This window comes from Carlito syrichta, unplaced genomic scaffold (genome assembly GCF_000164805.1).
Source record: "Carlito syrichta isolate Samal-C Ts95f unplaced genomic scaffold, Tarsius_syrichta-2.0.1 Scaffold77358, whole genome shotgun sequence".
NCBI classification, from domain to species: Eukaryota; Metazoa; Chordata; class Mammalia; order Primates; family Tarsiidae; genus Carlito; species Carlito syrichta.
Genome location: NW_007021454.1, coordinates 62,520 through 80,604, shown reverse-complemented (window position 1 = coordinate 80,604; position 18,085 = coordinate 62,520). Strand labels below are relative to the sequence as shown.

The window sequence follows — 18,085 nt, the reverse complement described above, 5'->3', positions numbered from 1 at the left end:
AAATCTGAAATAACATTTAGAAATGTTCAAAACATTTTTAAAAGAATTAAATTGTTGAAAGGCTTGTTGTAATATAGATACCACACTAAACAAGAGTAAAACTCATTGGATGGTTTTTTTGTTTGTTTGTTTGTTTGAGTTGGAGTCTCACTCTGGTGCCTAGACTGGAGTGCAGTGGCCCACTCCCAGCCACCGCAGCCTCAACCTGCTGGGCTCCGGCAGTCCTTACACCTCAGCCTTCCAAGTAGCTGGAACTATAGGCGCGTGCTACCACGCCTAGCTAATTTTTGACTTATTGTAGAAACGGTCTCACCAAGTTGCCCAGGCTGGTCTTGAACCCATGGGCCTAGGCAATCCACTTGCCTCGGCCTCCCAAAGAGCTGGGATTACAGGTTGAGCCACCGAGCCCAGCCTGGATGGTATTTGTGAGACAGGTATTAAAGTTGATTTTGATTGGGAAAGGCTGAGATATTTCCTTACTGAGGTTAATGTTGATTGTCAGATGCAGTTATACTTAATTGACATTAAAAATAATATTCCTAATTGCAGACATATTTTTCTTTTTCTGTTTGTTTTTTTGAGTGAGAATCTCTCTCTCTCTCACCCAGGCTGTCAGTGCAGAGGCATGATCATGGCTCACCATAACCTCAACCTCCTGTGCTCAAGCAATCCTTCTGTCTCAGTCTCTCAAGTAGCTGGGACCACATGCACATGCCACCATGCCTGACTAATTATTTTTGATTTTTTATAGAGACATGGCCTTGCTATGTTGCTTAGGCTGGTCTTGAACAACTGGGCTCAAGCAGTCCTCATACCTCAGCCTCCTAAAGTGCTGGGATTACAGGCATGATCCACCATGCCTGGCCAAGAAAAAAGTTTTCGTACTGAGGAAATGCAATATTTATTACTCAGTTGGACAAGTTTTATTTGAGTTGTTTGTTTGAAATTAGAATTAGTGTCTCTAACAATATGAATATCCTTTAGTAATTTTTCAAGTTTTGAGACTGGAGTAAATAAAGCCTTCTATTGTTGTGTGCCTGCCTTAGCACCAAGATATCATTGTAGTCAGAATTTAAGGTTTTTTGTTTGTTTTGTTTTTGAGTTGGAGTCTCACTCTGTCACCCAGGCTGGAGGGCAGTGTCATGCTCACGGCCACTGAAGCCTCAACCTGCTGCACTCAGGCAATCCTTCCATCTCAGCCTTCCATGTAGCTGGAACTACAGGCATGTGCCACCATGTCCGGCTAATTTTTTTATCTATTGTGGAGATGAAGTCTTGCCAAGTTTCCCAGACTGGTCTCGAACCCGTGAGTTCAGGCAGAGGTTCCCACCTCTGCCTCCCAAATGCTGGTATTATAGGCGCGAGCCACCGTGCCTAGCCAAGTTTTGTTATAAAACACATTAATCAGTGTTTACTATCTTTAGGCTAGTGTACCTTTTCTTACAGATGTTCTGTACATATAGAATAAATTCATTTACTTTTATTTTTCTGTTAACTTGCATTTGATCCCCTTAAGAACACGACCTCGAGATGATATCCTCAGTAGACGTGAAAGATCAAAAGATGCCAGCCCCATCAATAGGTGGTCTCCAACCCGAAGAAGAAGTAGATCTCCCATTAGAAGGAGGTCTCGTTCCCCACTCAGACGGAGCAGGTCTCCAAGAAGAAGAAGCAGGTCTCCAAGGAGAAGGTAAAGATATATTTACATATGTTATTCTTTTCATTAAACACTGAATGTTTTTGAAGCTACAATGAACTCAGTTACTAGGCTTCTTGTAGACCATATTTTCTCTGAAAAATTTTAGTTGTAGTCCCATAGTTTGCTTTTACTAGCATGTGATATTTTACACATAGATTTCTTATATAGTTTCCCATCAGATTTACACAAACCATTGCTTATTAAAAGCACAATTTTGGGGCAACCCCTTCAGGTCCCCTCCCACTATGGGAACTTTTCTGTCCTGAATAAATCCTGCTAGTTATATTTTTATATATATACACACACACAGTTTTTTAAAATAAGACTTTTTTTCTCTTATGAGATAAATACTAAATGATTTAGCTAGCATGATAGATCATAGGGTAGTAAATATATAGTCAGTTTTTTGTCAGTTTATAATCTGAAGTAAATCTGTCAGTAAATACTCACTGAAGCCGGGCTCAGTGGCTCAGCCTGTAATCCCGTGCCTTTGGGAGGCTGAGGTGAGTGGATTGCCTGAGCTCATGGGTTCGAGACCTGCCTGGGCAGCGAGACCTCATCTCTACAATAAATCAAAAAATCAGCAGGGCATGGTAGCGCATGCCTGTAATTCCGGCTACTTGGAAGGCTGAGGCGGAAGGATTGCTGGAGCCCAGCAGGTCGAGGCTGCGGTGGCCGGGAGTGGCCACTGCACTCCAGTCTGGGCGACAGAGTAAGACTCCAACTCAAAAAAAAAAAAAAATACTCACTGAAGACTGGCAAAAACCTACTTAATTCACTGTAGAAACCATTTTATCTGAAGCACATGTAGTCATTAATTAGATTAATCAAAAAGGTTGGTTTTTAAGGCAGGGGATTCTTTTTTTAAAATTTACATATACATTAAATATCTTCACTTAAAGCATAAATGGCCATTTGTTTGCCAATCTTTTAACCTTTTTAATTGAAGTAATATGTGAATATAGTTTTAAAAGATATATGAAAAGCTTAAATTGTAGTCATCTTTACATATCTGAGAGTTTTTGTATGCTCCATCTTTAGAAGTAGAGATGTATGGTCTAAGCGTATTTTGGATAATGAGGATTTTTTAATGCCACCCCACACCCATGTTTCTCAGGTTTTTTTGTTCTTCCAGAGTGAATATAATAATTGTTACAATTATTGTATATTGTTCAATGTTGAGGAAATGGTTGGGGAAGAGCAAATGGTAGGGGAAGACTAGGAGCATCCTTCTGAGCATTCTTCTGATGCTCCTACTCTTCTGACTAGGGGCTCATCTCAGGGCTGTTCACATAGTAATCCTTTTGGGATTGCTATCTCTTTGCCATCCTCTTGATATTCCCTTGTTTATATCTTATATAGTGATTTCATTTCCTGTGTCCGGTATCTTCATGCTTTCCTTGTTTTTGATAATATATCTTCAATAGCTTCCTGAGGATAGCTCATGGAAGGACATTTTTAGGGGCTTTCTATCTCTAAAAATAGCCTTTGATTCTCATTGTTGATTTGGCAAGGAATAGAATTCTAGGTTGAAATAGTTTTTCCTTGAGAATTTTGAAATGGTTATTTCACTGATTTATAGTTTATAATGTTGCTTTTGAAAGGTCCTATTCTGATTCTTGGGCATTTTTAATGGACTTGGTAATTACTCTTTGCAATAAACGCCTTGTGTTCTGGAATTTTACTGTAATGTGCCCTGAAGGTATGTTGATCTTTTCAATTTATTTTGCTGGTCACTAGATAAGCCCTTTATAAAGCAGTAAGCTTATGGGAAACTTTCTAGCTCTCTTTTTTTTCCTTCCCTGTTGCTTTCTTTTGGGGTCCCACCCCTGACTTGAACCATCTGTATTGTTCCCTTATTACGTTAACATTTTATTGTTTTATGAGAAATAACATTTCTTACCTCTCAGCCAATATTAAATTTATTTTGTAAGATTTTTGTTCTCTATAATTTTCTTTTGCATACTTTCAGATTACTTTTGCTGCTTGCTTAAGTTTCAGTTGGGGATCTTGCATTGCTACCTATTCTGATTTAATAGTTAGGCACTGAGGAAGCTTTCTTTCATTGTGACAATATAGAACTTGTCAACTAGTGGCTATCACTACAGGGTAAATAGAGATTTGTGGATATCTTCGACTGTAGATTTTTCCTCTTGGGCTAGTAAGTTTTCCAGAATCCTCTCATCTCTTGTTAAGGCGTATAAACCTGGCTTCCAGCAGAGTTCTGATCTTTTCTAATGTAATCTTACCCATAATCCCTTCATTTTTGTTTTGTTTTAATCCCTCCATTTTTGATACAGTCCCTTCCAGCATCTGGTACCAGTTTTTATAATGACTAACAACACTCCTCCAGAAAGTAAATTTTAAGTGATCTGCTAAAATGTGAAGGGGATGGTTGACATTTTCCAGTGAGTTGAAGAGGGAAATACAGAGTCTAGCTGTTTCTTTTTTTTTTTTTTTTTGAGTTGGAGTCTCACTCCACCCAGGCTGGAGTGCAGTGGCACGCTTATGGCCACCCCACTGTCGACCTGTGGGGCTCTAGTGATCCTTCTGCCTCAGCCTTGCAAAGTGCTGGGATTACAGGCTGAGCCACCAAACCTGGCCTAGTCTAGCTGTTTCTAAAGTTTTTTAACCAATTCTGTTTTCAGCTTTTACCTCCATCTTTCAGAGGGTAGGATGTCTCCAATTTCTGGGGTGTTGTGACATGTACTTGCTTCTGATTTGCCTTATCTGTTCCTTTTGGACTTATATTCAGCTCGATTTGATATGTCACTACTCTTCCATCCAGTTTGCACATTCTGAGATTTTGTTACCATCTCTGCTATCATATCTCTTCACACTCTCTTTGCCTGTGGATTTTACTGTCATTTTAGCAAGGTTTCTTTACATTTAGTTTATTGAAATATATATATATATTTTAATGTAAACGATTCATATAGCTTTAACTAAAAGTGTTTTACTTTATGTAATTTATATATATGTGTGTTTTACTTTATGTAATTTATATATATATACATATATATATAAACACTTTTAGTTAAAGCTGTATGAATTTTGACAGACACATAAGTTGCATAGTTGCACAGTCAAGGTAAAGAACATTTTCATCACTCCACAATTCGTTTGTTCCCCCTTTGTAGTTAGTCTCCTTCTTTACATCAGCATCTTTCATGTGTATCACAACCTTCTTGCCATAAAAATACAAAGAAACAGTAGGTATTTATTCCCAGAGAGCTTATATTCAAGTCCATACTCAAAGATTTTTTAGTTTTAATTGTAAGAGTTGGCTATGTTTTTGTCTTCAGCTAAATTGATGATTATCTTTGTTTCTGATATTGTTATTCTACTTAAAAATTTTAAATAACTTTTTTTTTAAAGACTAGTTTTTAGGGTAGTTTTAGGTATACAGCAAAATTAAACAGAAAGTAGAGTTCCCATATATCCTCTGACCCCATATGTTCCCCCACTTCAAAATTTCTTTTTAAATGTCTATCTGTCTTTTCTCTTTAAATAGGGACAGAGGTCGGAGGAGCAGATCACGCTTGAGAAGGCGATCTCGATCACGGGGTGGTCGTAGACGTAGGAGCAGAAGCAAAGTAAAAGAAGATAAATTTAAAGGAAGTCTTTCTGAAGGAATGAAAGTTGAGCAGGAATCTTCATCCGACGATAAGTAAGAATAAAACTTTCTCATAATGTTATTTTTTCAGTTTAGAGAAGTCTATGTGATTTGGAAATATTTAAATAATTTCTACCTGAATATCATAAGTGAATCCATTAATTTGGCTCTGAATTTGTAAAAGATAATGTTTTGTGCACATCGTATAGTTCATATGGCAGGGGTAGTGGTTTTGTGAACATCAGGGTCTCAGCTTAATCTAGAGTGAATATTGAGTCATCATTTTCCTTTTGTCTTTGTTAAGACCAACAGATATGTTAGTCCTGCTGATCTGAGTAGCAGGTTTTGAAGGGAGAATATTCTGTATAAAGTTTAGACTTTTCAGTTTGTGTCAGATGATACATACTTTACAGTGGAGGCTATCTTGTGGCAAGTAACTGTTACAATGTAAAAATAGCATCTAAAGAAATAGTGGGGAAATTTTTAAATGCAAACTTGGTTGTCTTAAGTGAAACATTTCAAAAAAAATAGTAAGTTAGAGCAGTGATTTTCAAGAGGGGCTTATTTATTTGCCTCTCTGGGGACATTTTGGCAATGTTTGAAGACATTGTTAGTTGTCATCTATTGGCTAGAAGCCAGAGATACTGCATTGTACAATGCACAGAATAAACCCCTACTGCAAAAAAAAAAAGTATTTCTGTTAAACAAAAAGCAATAGTGGTATGGTTGAGAAACCCTGATTAAAGCTAAGTGATTAAACGTTGGATAAGAGAAGGGCGTGCTACGTAGATCCTGATATAGTCATACCCTTCTGTGGTGAACTTTCAACAGGTAATGCAGAAAAATTTGCACTGGGAGAGATCACAAGGATTGTGGAGGAGGTTTTTGAGGAGATATAAGTGGGGATGGTCAGGGGCAATATTTAGGGGTAGAGTCACATTCCCCTCCAGATTATATGCAAATATTTGCAAGTGTTTTTGTTGTTTGTTTGTTTGTTTGTTTTGAGTTGGAGTCTCACTCCGTCACCCAGACTGGAGTGCAGTGGCACTCTCACGGCCACCCCAGCATGGATTTGCTGGGCTTCAGTGATCCTTTTGTCTCAGCCTTCCAAGGAACCAGAACTATAGGCCCGTACTACCACACCCAGCTAATTTTTACTTATTTTTTTTATTATAGAGAGGCGGGCTTGCCAAGTTGCCTGGGCTGGTCTCAAACCTGCAGACTCAGGCACTCTACTCGCCTCGGCCTCTACTCGCCTCGGCCTCCCAAAGTACTGGGATTACAGGCTAAGCCACCAAGCCCAGCCTCTAGCCTTTAATTTAAAAATGCATGCATCATGCTTTTAGAATCTCTAAGGATTTTTTCCCCCCTATTCTATCTGTCATCTAGCTATTTTCTATCTGTAGCTCTATATCTGGTCAGTATACACTGAAAATAAATTCTGGTACAAACAAAATTAAAAAGTGATATCAGATATATGTTTTCCTTCTAATAAAAGAAAGAGCAAAATAGGGATAAAGTTGATGCTCAACCCCTCCACCTTGTCTGCCAACTACTTCTCCCTCATTGGAGGGAACAAGTGTTAGCAGATTTTTATGTCTGGGCAACACTGATAACTAACTCTAAGTTTAAAAGTATACAATAATTTGATTGAGCTTGGAAATAGTGCCAGAATGTTTAAGAAAATGTATGGCTCTCATTTTTGTGTTTGCATTATACTGTTGTGATTTGTGATTATACTGCTAAGTTCTTCCCAATTGTTTGCTTGATGAAGACGTTTAACAATCTTTAAGGATGTTTGAATCTTTTGTTTAAGCCTTGAAGACTTTGATGTAGAGGAAGAAGATGAAGAAGCCCTAATAGAACAGAGAAGGATCCAAAGGCAGGCAATTGTTCAGGTATGTGATTTTAGTGAAAGTTTTGTCAAGCTTCCTCTCTAAATAATCATTTTTCTAGTAAAATAAAGAGTTTTCACTTAATAAAGAAGTGACATTAGTAACAGTTACATAGGTTATTAGAAGAGGATAGTATATATAAAATTATCTTTGTGAGATTTGAAAAGATGATCTTTTCTATTAAAATTGAAATGGGTTAGCCGGGCGTGGTAGCACACGCTTGTAGTTCTAGCTGCTTGGAAGGCTGAGGTGGAAGGATCACCGGAGCCCAGCAGATCGAGGCTGCAGTGGCCGCTCCAGTCTGGATGACAGAGTGAGACTCCAACTCAAGGGAAAAAAAAAAATTGAAATGGTTGCCCGTTGTTATATGTAGAATTTTGATATAAACTTTGGTAAGACATGAAGATGTGAAGTTTGCTTTCTTTTTATTGTTAATGAACAATAAAATTTTCATGTGACCATAGAATAAATTGGAAGAATTTCATTTAGCAAAAAATTGTGCCTCTTACTATGCAAAAAAAAAAATTGGTGTGTGATAAAATAGTGGCAAGTTTTCTAATGTGAATGATTTAAAAGAAACATTAGAAACATAATTTTAAGACTAGATGAAGAAAATTTGGGTGGGGAAAGCATGTTATTATATAGATCTTGATATAGTCATTTATTAATAAGACTTGCATTGGAAGATTATCAGCTACTTGGACAGAATACAAAAAGAAAGAACAGCTGTGGTAGCTAACCTAAACATACATAGCAAACCATAAATCATGTGTAATGATATGTCATGCTGGAATGAAGTAAGATCTTAATCTCCAGAAGGGAAGTAGGACATAACCAGAATTCCAAGGGAAGCTTAGTTTTCTGGGGCACTGGTAAAATTGTTATTACTAAACTGATATCCCTGAAGACTTGGTTGAATCTTTTTTTGTTCTTGCCCAGGTCCACAATCCCTTATCTCCAATCCATGGGGCCAGATGTGCTTCTGAACTCAGAAATTTTTGAAATTTAGAAAGGTAATATGGTGCATTTATGTATATCACTTAGCGCCATGAGTGGGATCTGGAGCAGACCCCATAATTAAACACATTAGTATTTCTACAGTGAGGCATACTAACAGGCACATAGGGGGTGGGAAATAAGACAATAAACAATATCTCATCTGGTCAGATCAAGTTTTGCCACCTGATGAATGTGCACCAAACATAGAAAAACATTTGTGTACTTTGAAATTATATAAGGGATTGTGGATCTGATTCAACCAAGGTATAAATACCTCTTTTGTTGTTACTGTTGGTTTACACTGTTTGACACTTTCTCTTAACTTCTCAATGCAGTAATTCGTAGCAAATTAATATATTCAGATTGTGTCAGATTTTATAAAAATATTTTTTCTATATTGTTATTACAGAAATATAAATATCTTGCTGAAGATAGCAATATGTCCGTGCCATCTGAACCAAGCAGCCCTCAGAGCAGTACTAGAACACGATCACCCTCTCCAGATGACATTCTGGAGCGGGTAGCTGCTGATGTGAAAGAGTATGAACGGGAAAATGTTGATACATTTGAAGCCTCAGTAAAAGCCAAGCATAATCTAATGACAGTTGAGCAGAATAATGGTGAGTCCAGTGGATTTTTTTCCTGACCATACTTTTCTCTGAATTTTTAGTTCTGTAACATTATAATAAGTGACCTTATTTGGGGTGTGATTTGGGTCAGATTGGGGAAAACTGTAAAGGATTAGGAATGTTGCTTCTGTAAATATTACAGTAATTAAATATGTCCTTATTAATGTATTCTATTGATGGGTTTTTTATTAATTCACATATCCTGAATAGTATACTAAACTCCCATATATTTATTACCTTTCCTTTTGTTCTTGCTAGAGTGTTTTTAAGCAAATCCTAGCCGTGATTTCATTTTACCTGTAAATATTTTAGTTTGTGTATCAATCAGATAAAGACTTCTAAAAATATGACATAAAAGAAGAGGTTTCCACTCTTTGATTACTCTGAATATTTAGTATACAGGTAAGGCAGGTTAAGTGCATGATTGGTTTCCTTTACTTGCCAGTTTTTAAATAGAATATAGTTGGTACCCTGGCAACTTCCAGAGGTGACTAATAAGATTTTGATTGTTTTTGTTAGGTTTTCTGTTTTTTTGGTATTATGTACTTGATGTATTTCAACCCATTGCTGTTTTTGTGTTGAAGCTCAAATTGTTCTAACTGGGCTGGGGAGGAAGCCCTTTTAGATTTGTTTCTAATGTCCTTTTAATATTGAATATAACTTTTACTTTCTAGAACAGGGGCCAGAAAAAATTTCATGTAAGAAGTCAGGTAGTGAATATTTTAGCTTTTAGTCATTGTTTTAGACCTTTATCCCCATGCAGTTGCATATGTTGAACTCTGCTGCTGTAGTGGAGAGCCAGCCATAGGCAATACATTGATAAGAGAGCATGGTTATGTTGCAAAACTTTGTGGACAGTGGAATTTGTATTTCATCTAATTTTCACTTTTCACAAAGTATTCAATCTCCCCCCGCCCCCCGCCCCTCAAACACTTAAAAATATAAAAACAAGCCATACAGAAACAAGCGACCAGCTGGATTTGGCCCACAGTCTATGTGTAGTTTACTAACTTGTTCTAGCATAATATACCATGGGTTCATCGTGTACGTATCCTGCCCCAGAGCACAATCACCTGTTTCTCTATAGAACTGTGGTTCCATTTAATGGAAAATGCCATTTCAATATCACAGGACACCTAGAAGTATATATTATTTGAGTCTTTTCACTGGACAAAATTAGAAAATACATATTTTTTTGGAAAAGAGGAGCTTATACTGATATTGCCAATTTAAATTTGAGTTTATAGATGTTTTATTAACTTCTTTCATTATATTTCTTTTCTCCATTACAATGAAAAACTTGATAGCAGCATGATTATCATTATTAAATGTACTGACTGCTACCGGACATTGTGGCTCATGCCTGTAGTCCCAGGCTAAAGGATTAGGAGGCTGAGGCAGGAGGATAGCTTGAGCCCAGTAGTTTGAAACTATCATAGGTAGCATAGTGAGACCTTGTTTCTTAAAAAACAAAAATTTTTTAATTAGACAGGCATGGTGGTGTGGTACCTATGGTCCCAGCTAGCTTGGAGGCTGAAACAAGAGGATAGCTTCAGCCCAGGAGGTCAAAGCTGCAATGAGCCATGATCAGGCCACTGCATTCCAGCTTAGGTGACAGAGCAAGACCCTGTCTCAAAAAGACAAATAAATATACAGAATGCAACTTAAAATTTCAGTGGTTCTTTTTGTTCTTAGGGTACATTCTAAGGTGTATGGGCACAATTACGTGTTTTTAAATTATTTGAAATAATTCTCTGTGCGTTTATACCACTAATTTGGTAGGTTTGGGTTTGTTTCCATGTGCTTTTGATTTTTTTTAGGAATTGTCTGTTTTTTGCTTTTTTAAATTATTAAAACACTTGTGTGCATTAGAGTGTGTAGTATACCTATACACAAAAAACTATACACATTCATATTGATACACACTTCCTCTTTCCTTTTTATAGAATGATGCTATCATTTATTCAGTCTTCTAATAATGGATATTTGGATTGAGTCTAGTTGTTGACTCTCTTTTGGTTACTAATTATAATAGCATTTGTTCATTAGGTCATTTTATTTTTGGCCACTATGTTTTTTGGTAGTTCCTAGGAAGTGGGATCGCTGGGTAAGAGAAGGGTGAATAAGTAAGTAATACAGCTGTATATCGTGTTTCTCTCTTTTACATCGGTTATACAGTTTTGACATTTGAGAGCTTTTTTTTTAACATACAAAGCAGAATTTATTGAGAAGACAGAAAAACTCCTATACTGGGAGAGGACCCGAGAAGGTTGTCTTCAATAGCAATTTCTGAGTGTTTATTTTGTTTTATGTAGAGACAGGGTCTCACTATGTTACCCAGGCTGGTCTGGAATTCCAAGCCTCAAGCAATCCTCCCACTCTGGCTTCCCAAAGTGTTGGGATTACAGGTGTCCCTGTACCTGACAGATTATTGGATATTTTAAGGGAGAAATATGTATCGGTCTATATGTATACTGATAGTATTAATCCTTTGAGAGTTAAGGTACAAATTATAACTAAAAGTTTTTAAGAAGGAACTTTCATTTTAATGCAAGGTCATTGTTTAACTATTAGTTTATTCATTTAAACTAACAATGGTAAAATTAATATTAGGCTTTCAACTTTCTGAGTGGATAGTTTTATATGTTATAAAGTTATTATAAACTGAGTATTAATGGGAAACTGTGCAAGAGGAAAAAAGTTTTAATTACTATTAGTGACTTTCCATTGATGTATTTGTGTTTTGTGTCTCACTATTTTTAAAATATTAATGCTAATTTCCTTTAAGGTTCATCTCAGAAGAAGCTGTTGGCACCTGATATGTTTACAGAATCTGATGATATGTTTGCTGCATATTTTGATGTAAGTTAATTTTATATCAATTGTTAAACAGGAAAATAAAGTATGTATGTGTGTACATACAGGGAGAGAAAGGATGAAATGAATATTGAGCCACTTAAAGCTGATTATAAATGTTACCATTTGGATGACCTGGGTGTAGGGTATCTGGAAACTACTGGTTTTGTACATTTCTTCTAGGTCTGAAATTATGTCAAATTTTAAAACAAGTATATCAGAACAATGTGAGAGCTTCATAAAAGACACACACCAAATGTGTAGTTATTTTTTTTAGCACTGAGTATTTAAACACATTATATTTGTGGTAGTTAGATGGGATAAAGAAATTCCAGTATTTTCCAGATCTTTATTAGAGTCTACTTTTGGGCCCCTATATTGTAGGCAATTAAGAACTTAAAGAATTAGAGCCCAATATAATTTATGGAAGAATTGGAAGTGTTATAAGGAGCAGCAGATAAAGAAGTTTTGGTCATTTAGTCATTTTTTTCTTTACATTTTTATAAATGCCTTTTATTGAAAAAATTCTTAAATTCTAAACACATTCAGAAGCGTGGGGCCATTTTCAATATAAATTTCCTAGAGCATGAGAAATATGAGGCCTTAGTAAGAGGAGGTAGGATAAACATAACAGGGAGAATTAAAATTGGGTAGGATAAACAGTATACAGGCCCCTGAAGACTTTGGTAATTGGCTCAAGCAAAGTATTATTTATATATTGCAGTAGGAACACCAAAAAAATAGATGGATTAGAAGATGAAATAAGTGTTGAGCCACTTAAAGTGTCTGTACTCATTACTTACCTGGATAATATTGAAGGATCTTCTGGGTATCCTAGAGAGTGAGATGCAATAATGAATTTTCAGCAGTATCAAATATTTTTAAATTTTCCACACAGATTCAACTTAGTGTAGCCAGTGAATATTACTATATATTTCATGCATATATGAGAATACAAATGGTATGACAGCTAGGGATAGTTGGATCTAGTTTTGAGTTTTTATTTATAATGCCCTAATCCTATTCATAAAAGCTTTTGAAGATACTTCATTAATTTTTTTGAGTGTTACTATGAGTGATGCAAAAGACTTCAGTAATCTCATTTTAGCTGTCACATAAGTGATGAGCTATTTAATTTGAAACAATTGTTTTATTAAGTTATATTTGGTTTCTGATTAGTAGGCAAACTGTTCATGTTGCTTCTTCAATTTCAGAGTGCTCGCCTTCGGGCTGCTGGCATTGGAAAAGATTTTAAAGAAAACCCCAACCTCAGAGATAATTGGACTGATGCAGAAGGCTATTATCGTAAGTTCAAATTTCATATTAACTTTACAGTTTATTGTAACACTTTGTAAAAGCATGTTTCTTGATGCCATCACACATTGTTGGTGAACTCTCAAAAATCACATCACAGTGTCATCACTTTAAAAGTGTAGCGTTTTCAATGTCTACATGAACCTATGTATATGTATATTCTAGTAAGCAGCACAAAAGCATCACACATTAAAGTGAGGTGAAGACTTGGTGCTCAGCCAAAATCTGTTCAAAGTATTTTCAGCCATGAGGTAATTCTCCAGAAGGAAGGGTTTGTCTTGACCACTTGATTTGTCTTGATCTGAAACCAAGAAAAATGAACTTTGGATTCCAATTATGCAGTATTTGTCATTTAGGATTACGATTGAAAACACTTCAGTACGCACATTTCTTTTGTACTTTGTTAAAATGGTCTGCATTTGATAGGACAACAGGAACTCTTCTAGTGTTCTAAAGTGGGCATGTAATTTTTGACTGCATTCTGAAAGAGTGATCAGTGGAGGTACAGCTTTGAATCTTCATTATGTCTAGGAAACCACATAGTAAAGAATTGACATAATTTTTTTAAGTGTTCCTACTTTCTGATTCGGGTAGGATCAGAATTCTAATCTTTTAGTCTTTTCTTTTAGGTGTGAACATAGGTGAAGTTCTAGATAAACGCTACAATGTGTATGGCTACACTGGGCAAGGTGTATTCAGTAATGTTGTGCGAGCCAGAGATAATGCAAGAGCTAACCAAGAAGTGGCTGTAAAGATCATCAGAAATAATGAACTCATGTAAGTTCAGAAGACGTATATGGTGAAACCTTTAATAACACAGATACTTACAAATAAACATATTTTAAATGCCATTTTAAAAAAGTGTAACACGTAACACTGTAAAATGAGTATTGCACTTATAAAGTGATAGAAACATTTCTTTTTGACTGGATTTTTAATTTATAGCCACATGTTATATGCACTAGAGCAAGAGGCTGATTGTATTTTAATTCATTTTAGTGTATTTCAATACCTACATAGACTCCTTTCTAGTGCTTGTCTTATGCCGTCTTTTGCAGTGAATATCTTAACTCCAGATCAGAGGTAACAATGAAAAGGATCATATTGGTTAGCTGTCACTGAACGTATGGTGACCTGCACAAAAGTGAAAACTGATTTTTCAGAGAGTGATGGAAATTATTTGTATATTTTGTTTATCTGTTGTCTTTTACCTTTAACAGAGTAGGTAATTGCCATACTCATGGTTTAATACATAATCCATACCACACACTGAGCTAGTGTTTAAAGTCAACTTAATGTTTTTGAAAGGTTAGAAGTGTTAAGAAATTTAGATTGTCCTATGCTTAGAGTTTGTCTGGTTTGATGGGAAGCTCTAACTTCTGAATTATTGCCCTACAATTTAAAATGTAACTTATTGACAAATTATAATGTGAATTTCTTAAGGTAATCAAATATTAAAATTTGATAAGGCATCCATTATTGCATTCTTAGAGGAACCAAGACAGTGTGGTTCTATTTTTGTTCAAAATAATTATGTGAGAACGTTTTAAGGTAATATACTCAAGATTGATTTTCTTTCAAGTAATGTAGGTTTGTTCCTCAGTGTTTCTGTTCTGTGCATTATTTTGGAAATTGAAAACAGTAATTGACTATCCATGAAATGGCAACTAAGTATAAATTGTGATGAATGATAATATAGAGACATCATTTCTGAATAGATTTTTTAGTAGTTAAAAAGTTAAAACTACTTGCACGTGTCACCTGTGATGCATCACATTGGGACTAGCAAATATGTATTATTTAGTTCTCCTAATTTCTTTATATATTCTTTTTTGAACCATTTTTTTTATTTCAGGCAAAAGACTGGTTTAAAAGAACTAGAGTTCTTGAAAAAACTTAATGATGCTGATCCTGATGACAAATTTCATTGTTTGCGACTCTTCAGACACTTTTATCACAAACAACATCTCTGTCTTGTATTCGAACCTCTCAGGTATAGTGGTAAAGCCTATGCACTGAAATGAAAATTTAACTTCTTCGTCTCTAACAACCTCATTTTGTATCAAATGCTAGGACAGACCATCTTAGTGTTTGATGTGTTTTTTTCCAGTCAGCACTTGTTTTTGTCTTCTTAACTTTTGAATAAGAGTTAGTTTGTTGTTGCCATTTTTAAGAGATGATCTCACTCTGTTTCCCAGACTGGAATGCAGTGGTGCAATCATGAGAAGCTAGTTTCTTGAATCAGAATGTACAAACACTAACTCTTTACTGTGTACTACCTACTAATATTATACAGCCTACAGGTTAATGGAGAGATTCTCTTAAAATTAAATACTTTAAGGAAGGATTGAGCCAGAATGAAAAGAAATAGGAGTGGTGTGGTAGATAATACAGTTTTGATCTTCAGCAGTATGGCTTCATTTTTGTGCTTTCAAATGTAGACCTGTCCTAAAATCAAAATAGGAGTTTTACCATGGAGAGCTTCCTTTCCACTTATTTTGAAAATTGAATTGTATTGAGAAATTGTGTTTTGTACACACAGTTTGATATGCTCTCATTTAAATGTAAAATAATTTACCAGTTGTTGAGGAGGCGGATTCTTGAACAGAATATTTTCATTGTTTATAATATTTTATACTTGATTTTACTGAAAATGTTTTTGCCTTTTATATTTCCATTTTAACTCCTATTTTGTTTTTTGTTTTTTTTCCCCCTAAAAGTATGAATTTGCGAGAGGTGTTAAAAAAATATGGTAAGGATGTTGGTCTTCATATTAAAGCTGTAAGATCCTATAGTCAGCAATTGTTCCTGGCATTGAAACTTCTTAAAAGATGCAATATTCTTCATGCCGATATCAAGCCAGATAATATCCTGGTAAGTCAAACAACCAGGCTGCCTTATACATCCATATCACTTTTTACTAGCAGTGTGATTATTATTATATTAGTTTAGAAATGACATCTTAACAAAATTCAATGTATTAATAACCCATTTCAAATGTTTCTACTAATGACATTCTGAGCCGTGACATTCTATAAAAAAGTATGGAAAAAGAGGAAGCAATCCATTGTCCCTTTTTATTTTAATTGATGGTTTCAAAGTATGCACAAATATCAAGAATGCTTTAATGTAGTAATAGTGTGTTTCCTCTGGTATGTAAAACAAAAGTGCTGAATGTGTTGCTCTTTTGAAATAAGGAGTGTTCATACTTTTTGTTCTCTAATTTTGTAGACTGAGATAAGAATTAGGGAAATTAAAGAGAATTGCCTTCTCTTAAGCAGATGTGTGTAACTAACTTTAAAAGGTGCTTATGAATAACTTTTTTTTCTTTCTTTAGTCTATGCTACTTTAGAAACTGACTCCCAAGGGCCCAAATGGTATAGAGCTCAGTTGTGGTTGGGTGTTGTATTAAAAGATATCTTTTGAAGTTTTAACCTCTTCTGCTAAGGACTTCTGGTAGTAACAAGCAGATTTTATAGTGTTTATGTTTTTGAAATTTGGCAATACATGTCATCCATCATGGTGGTGTGATTAATGCAGATGTGTACTCTTCCCTCCCTGGCCCCATTTCTGCTCCCCTGTTCACAATTGGTGTTCACAATCTAGGGCACGTTTGCAACTTGGCGAATTCATAGTTCATCTGCCAGTAACATGTTCTGCATTTTTTTTTTTTTTTTAATGAGTGTCTTTTAGCTCTCCTACAGTTGACGCTTAGGAGCAATCCGTAGGAAAAACCAAACATATGGGATGTCTTTTATTGGGAACTATTTGAGCTATGACTAAATAAATTCTTAAGATGATTGTGATCTCCTTAAAGTTTAGGGACTCTTTATCAATAACTAAGCTCATTAGTTCAGATTTCTCTTCTTTTTCTCATTAATACCTTAAAATATTTCCTTCCAGAGCACCTCATTAATAATGAAGCATGTTCCATTTTTATGTTTGGTCTGAGTTCATAGTCTATTGTGTATCTAATATAACTTCTTAAGGTTGCTAAGTAATTACATTGAAATGGAAGACAGTATATATACATACATACACACACACACACACACACACACACACACACGTATGTATTTTGTTTGTTTTGTTTGGCCTCCCTAGATCTTAATAGGCTAGGAAGATGCATTACAAATGAATTATAGAATTGCCTAGCCAGGCCAGGCATGATGGCTCATGCATATAATCCCAACACTTTGGGAAGCTGAGGTGGAGGATCACTTGAGAAGTTCAAGACCAACCTGGGCAACAAAGTGAGACCTTATTTCCACACATACCAAAAAAAAACAAAAGAAAATTAGCCAAGCATGGTGGTGCACGCCTATAGTCCCAGCTACTCGGGAGCCTGACATGAGAGGATCACTTGAGCTCAGGAGTGAGGCTACAGCAAACTATGACTGTGCCACTGCACTCAGCTTAGATGACAGAGTAAGACTCTCTCAAAAAATAAAAATAAAAAAAGAATTGCCTAACCAACTTCATAGTTAATTTTTACCTCAATTTTTTTCTTTTTTAATTGTGAAATATATCTGTATCAAAGAATATATAAAATATACACAGTTTCAAAGGTACTTATGCAGATGAGATCTTTGTAATCATTGTGGAAGTTAAATAGGACATTTTGCCAGCATCTTAGAAGGTAAAAAATCTTCTTAAAAGATGCAGTATTGGCCGGGCTCTGTGGCTCATGGCTATAATCCCAGCACTTTGGGATGCCAAGGTGAGAGAATTGCCTGAGCCCATGGATTCGAGACCAGCCTAGGCAACTTGACAAAACTTCATTGCTACAATAAATTTAAAAAGTAGCCAGGTGTGGTGGTGCATGCCTGTTGTTCCAGCTACTTAGAAGACTAAGGTGGAAGGATCACCTGAGTCCAACAGGTCGAGGCTGTGGTGACTGTGAGTGTGCTACTGCCCTCTAGCCTGGGTGACAGAGTGAGATTCCAACTAAAAAAAAAGAGAGAGAGATGCAGTATTCTTCATGCAGATGTCAAGCCAGATGACATCATGGTAAATAAAACAACTAGGCTGCCTTGTTCATCTGTATTACTTTTTATTAGTAATGCTTTTTTTTTTT

General features: G+C 35.7%; 1 protein-coding gene across 9 annotated transcripts in view; it reads left to right on the top strand.

Moving 5' to 3' along the window:
- PRPF4B (pre-mRNA processing factor 4B) overlaps positions 1-18,085 on the top strand; it is a 40,233-nt gene that overhangs the window by 12,651 nt on the left and 9,497 nt on the right. For all 9 annotated transcript variants that reach the window (XM_021710378.1, XM_021710379.1, XM_008054102.1 and 6 more), the window contains exons 3-11: positions 1,517-1,690; positions 5,214-5,369; positions 7,132-7,213; positions 8,619-8,829; positions 11,627-11,700; positions 12,909-12,999; positions 13,638-13,785; positions 14,864-15,001; positions 15,729-15,882. In XM_021710378.1, the coding sequence (XP_021566053.1) occupies positions 1,517-1,690; positions 5,214-5,369; positions 7,132-7,213; positions 8,619-8,829; positions 11,627-11,700; positions 12,909-12,999; positions 13,638-13,785; positions 14,864-15,001; positions 15,729-15,882 (1,228 nt within the window). The remainder of the gene's footprint in view (positions 1-1,516; positions 1,691-5,213; positions 5,370-7,131; positions 7,214-8,618; positions 8,830-11,626; positions 11,701-12,908; positions 13,000-13,637; positions 13,786-14,863; positions 15,002-15,728; positions 15,883-18,085) is intronic.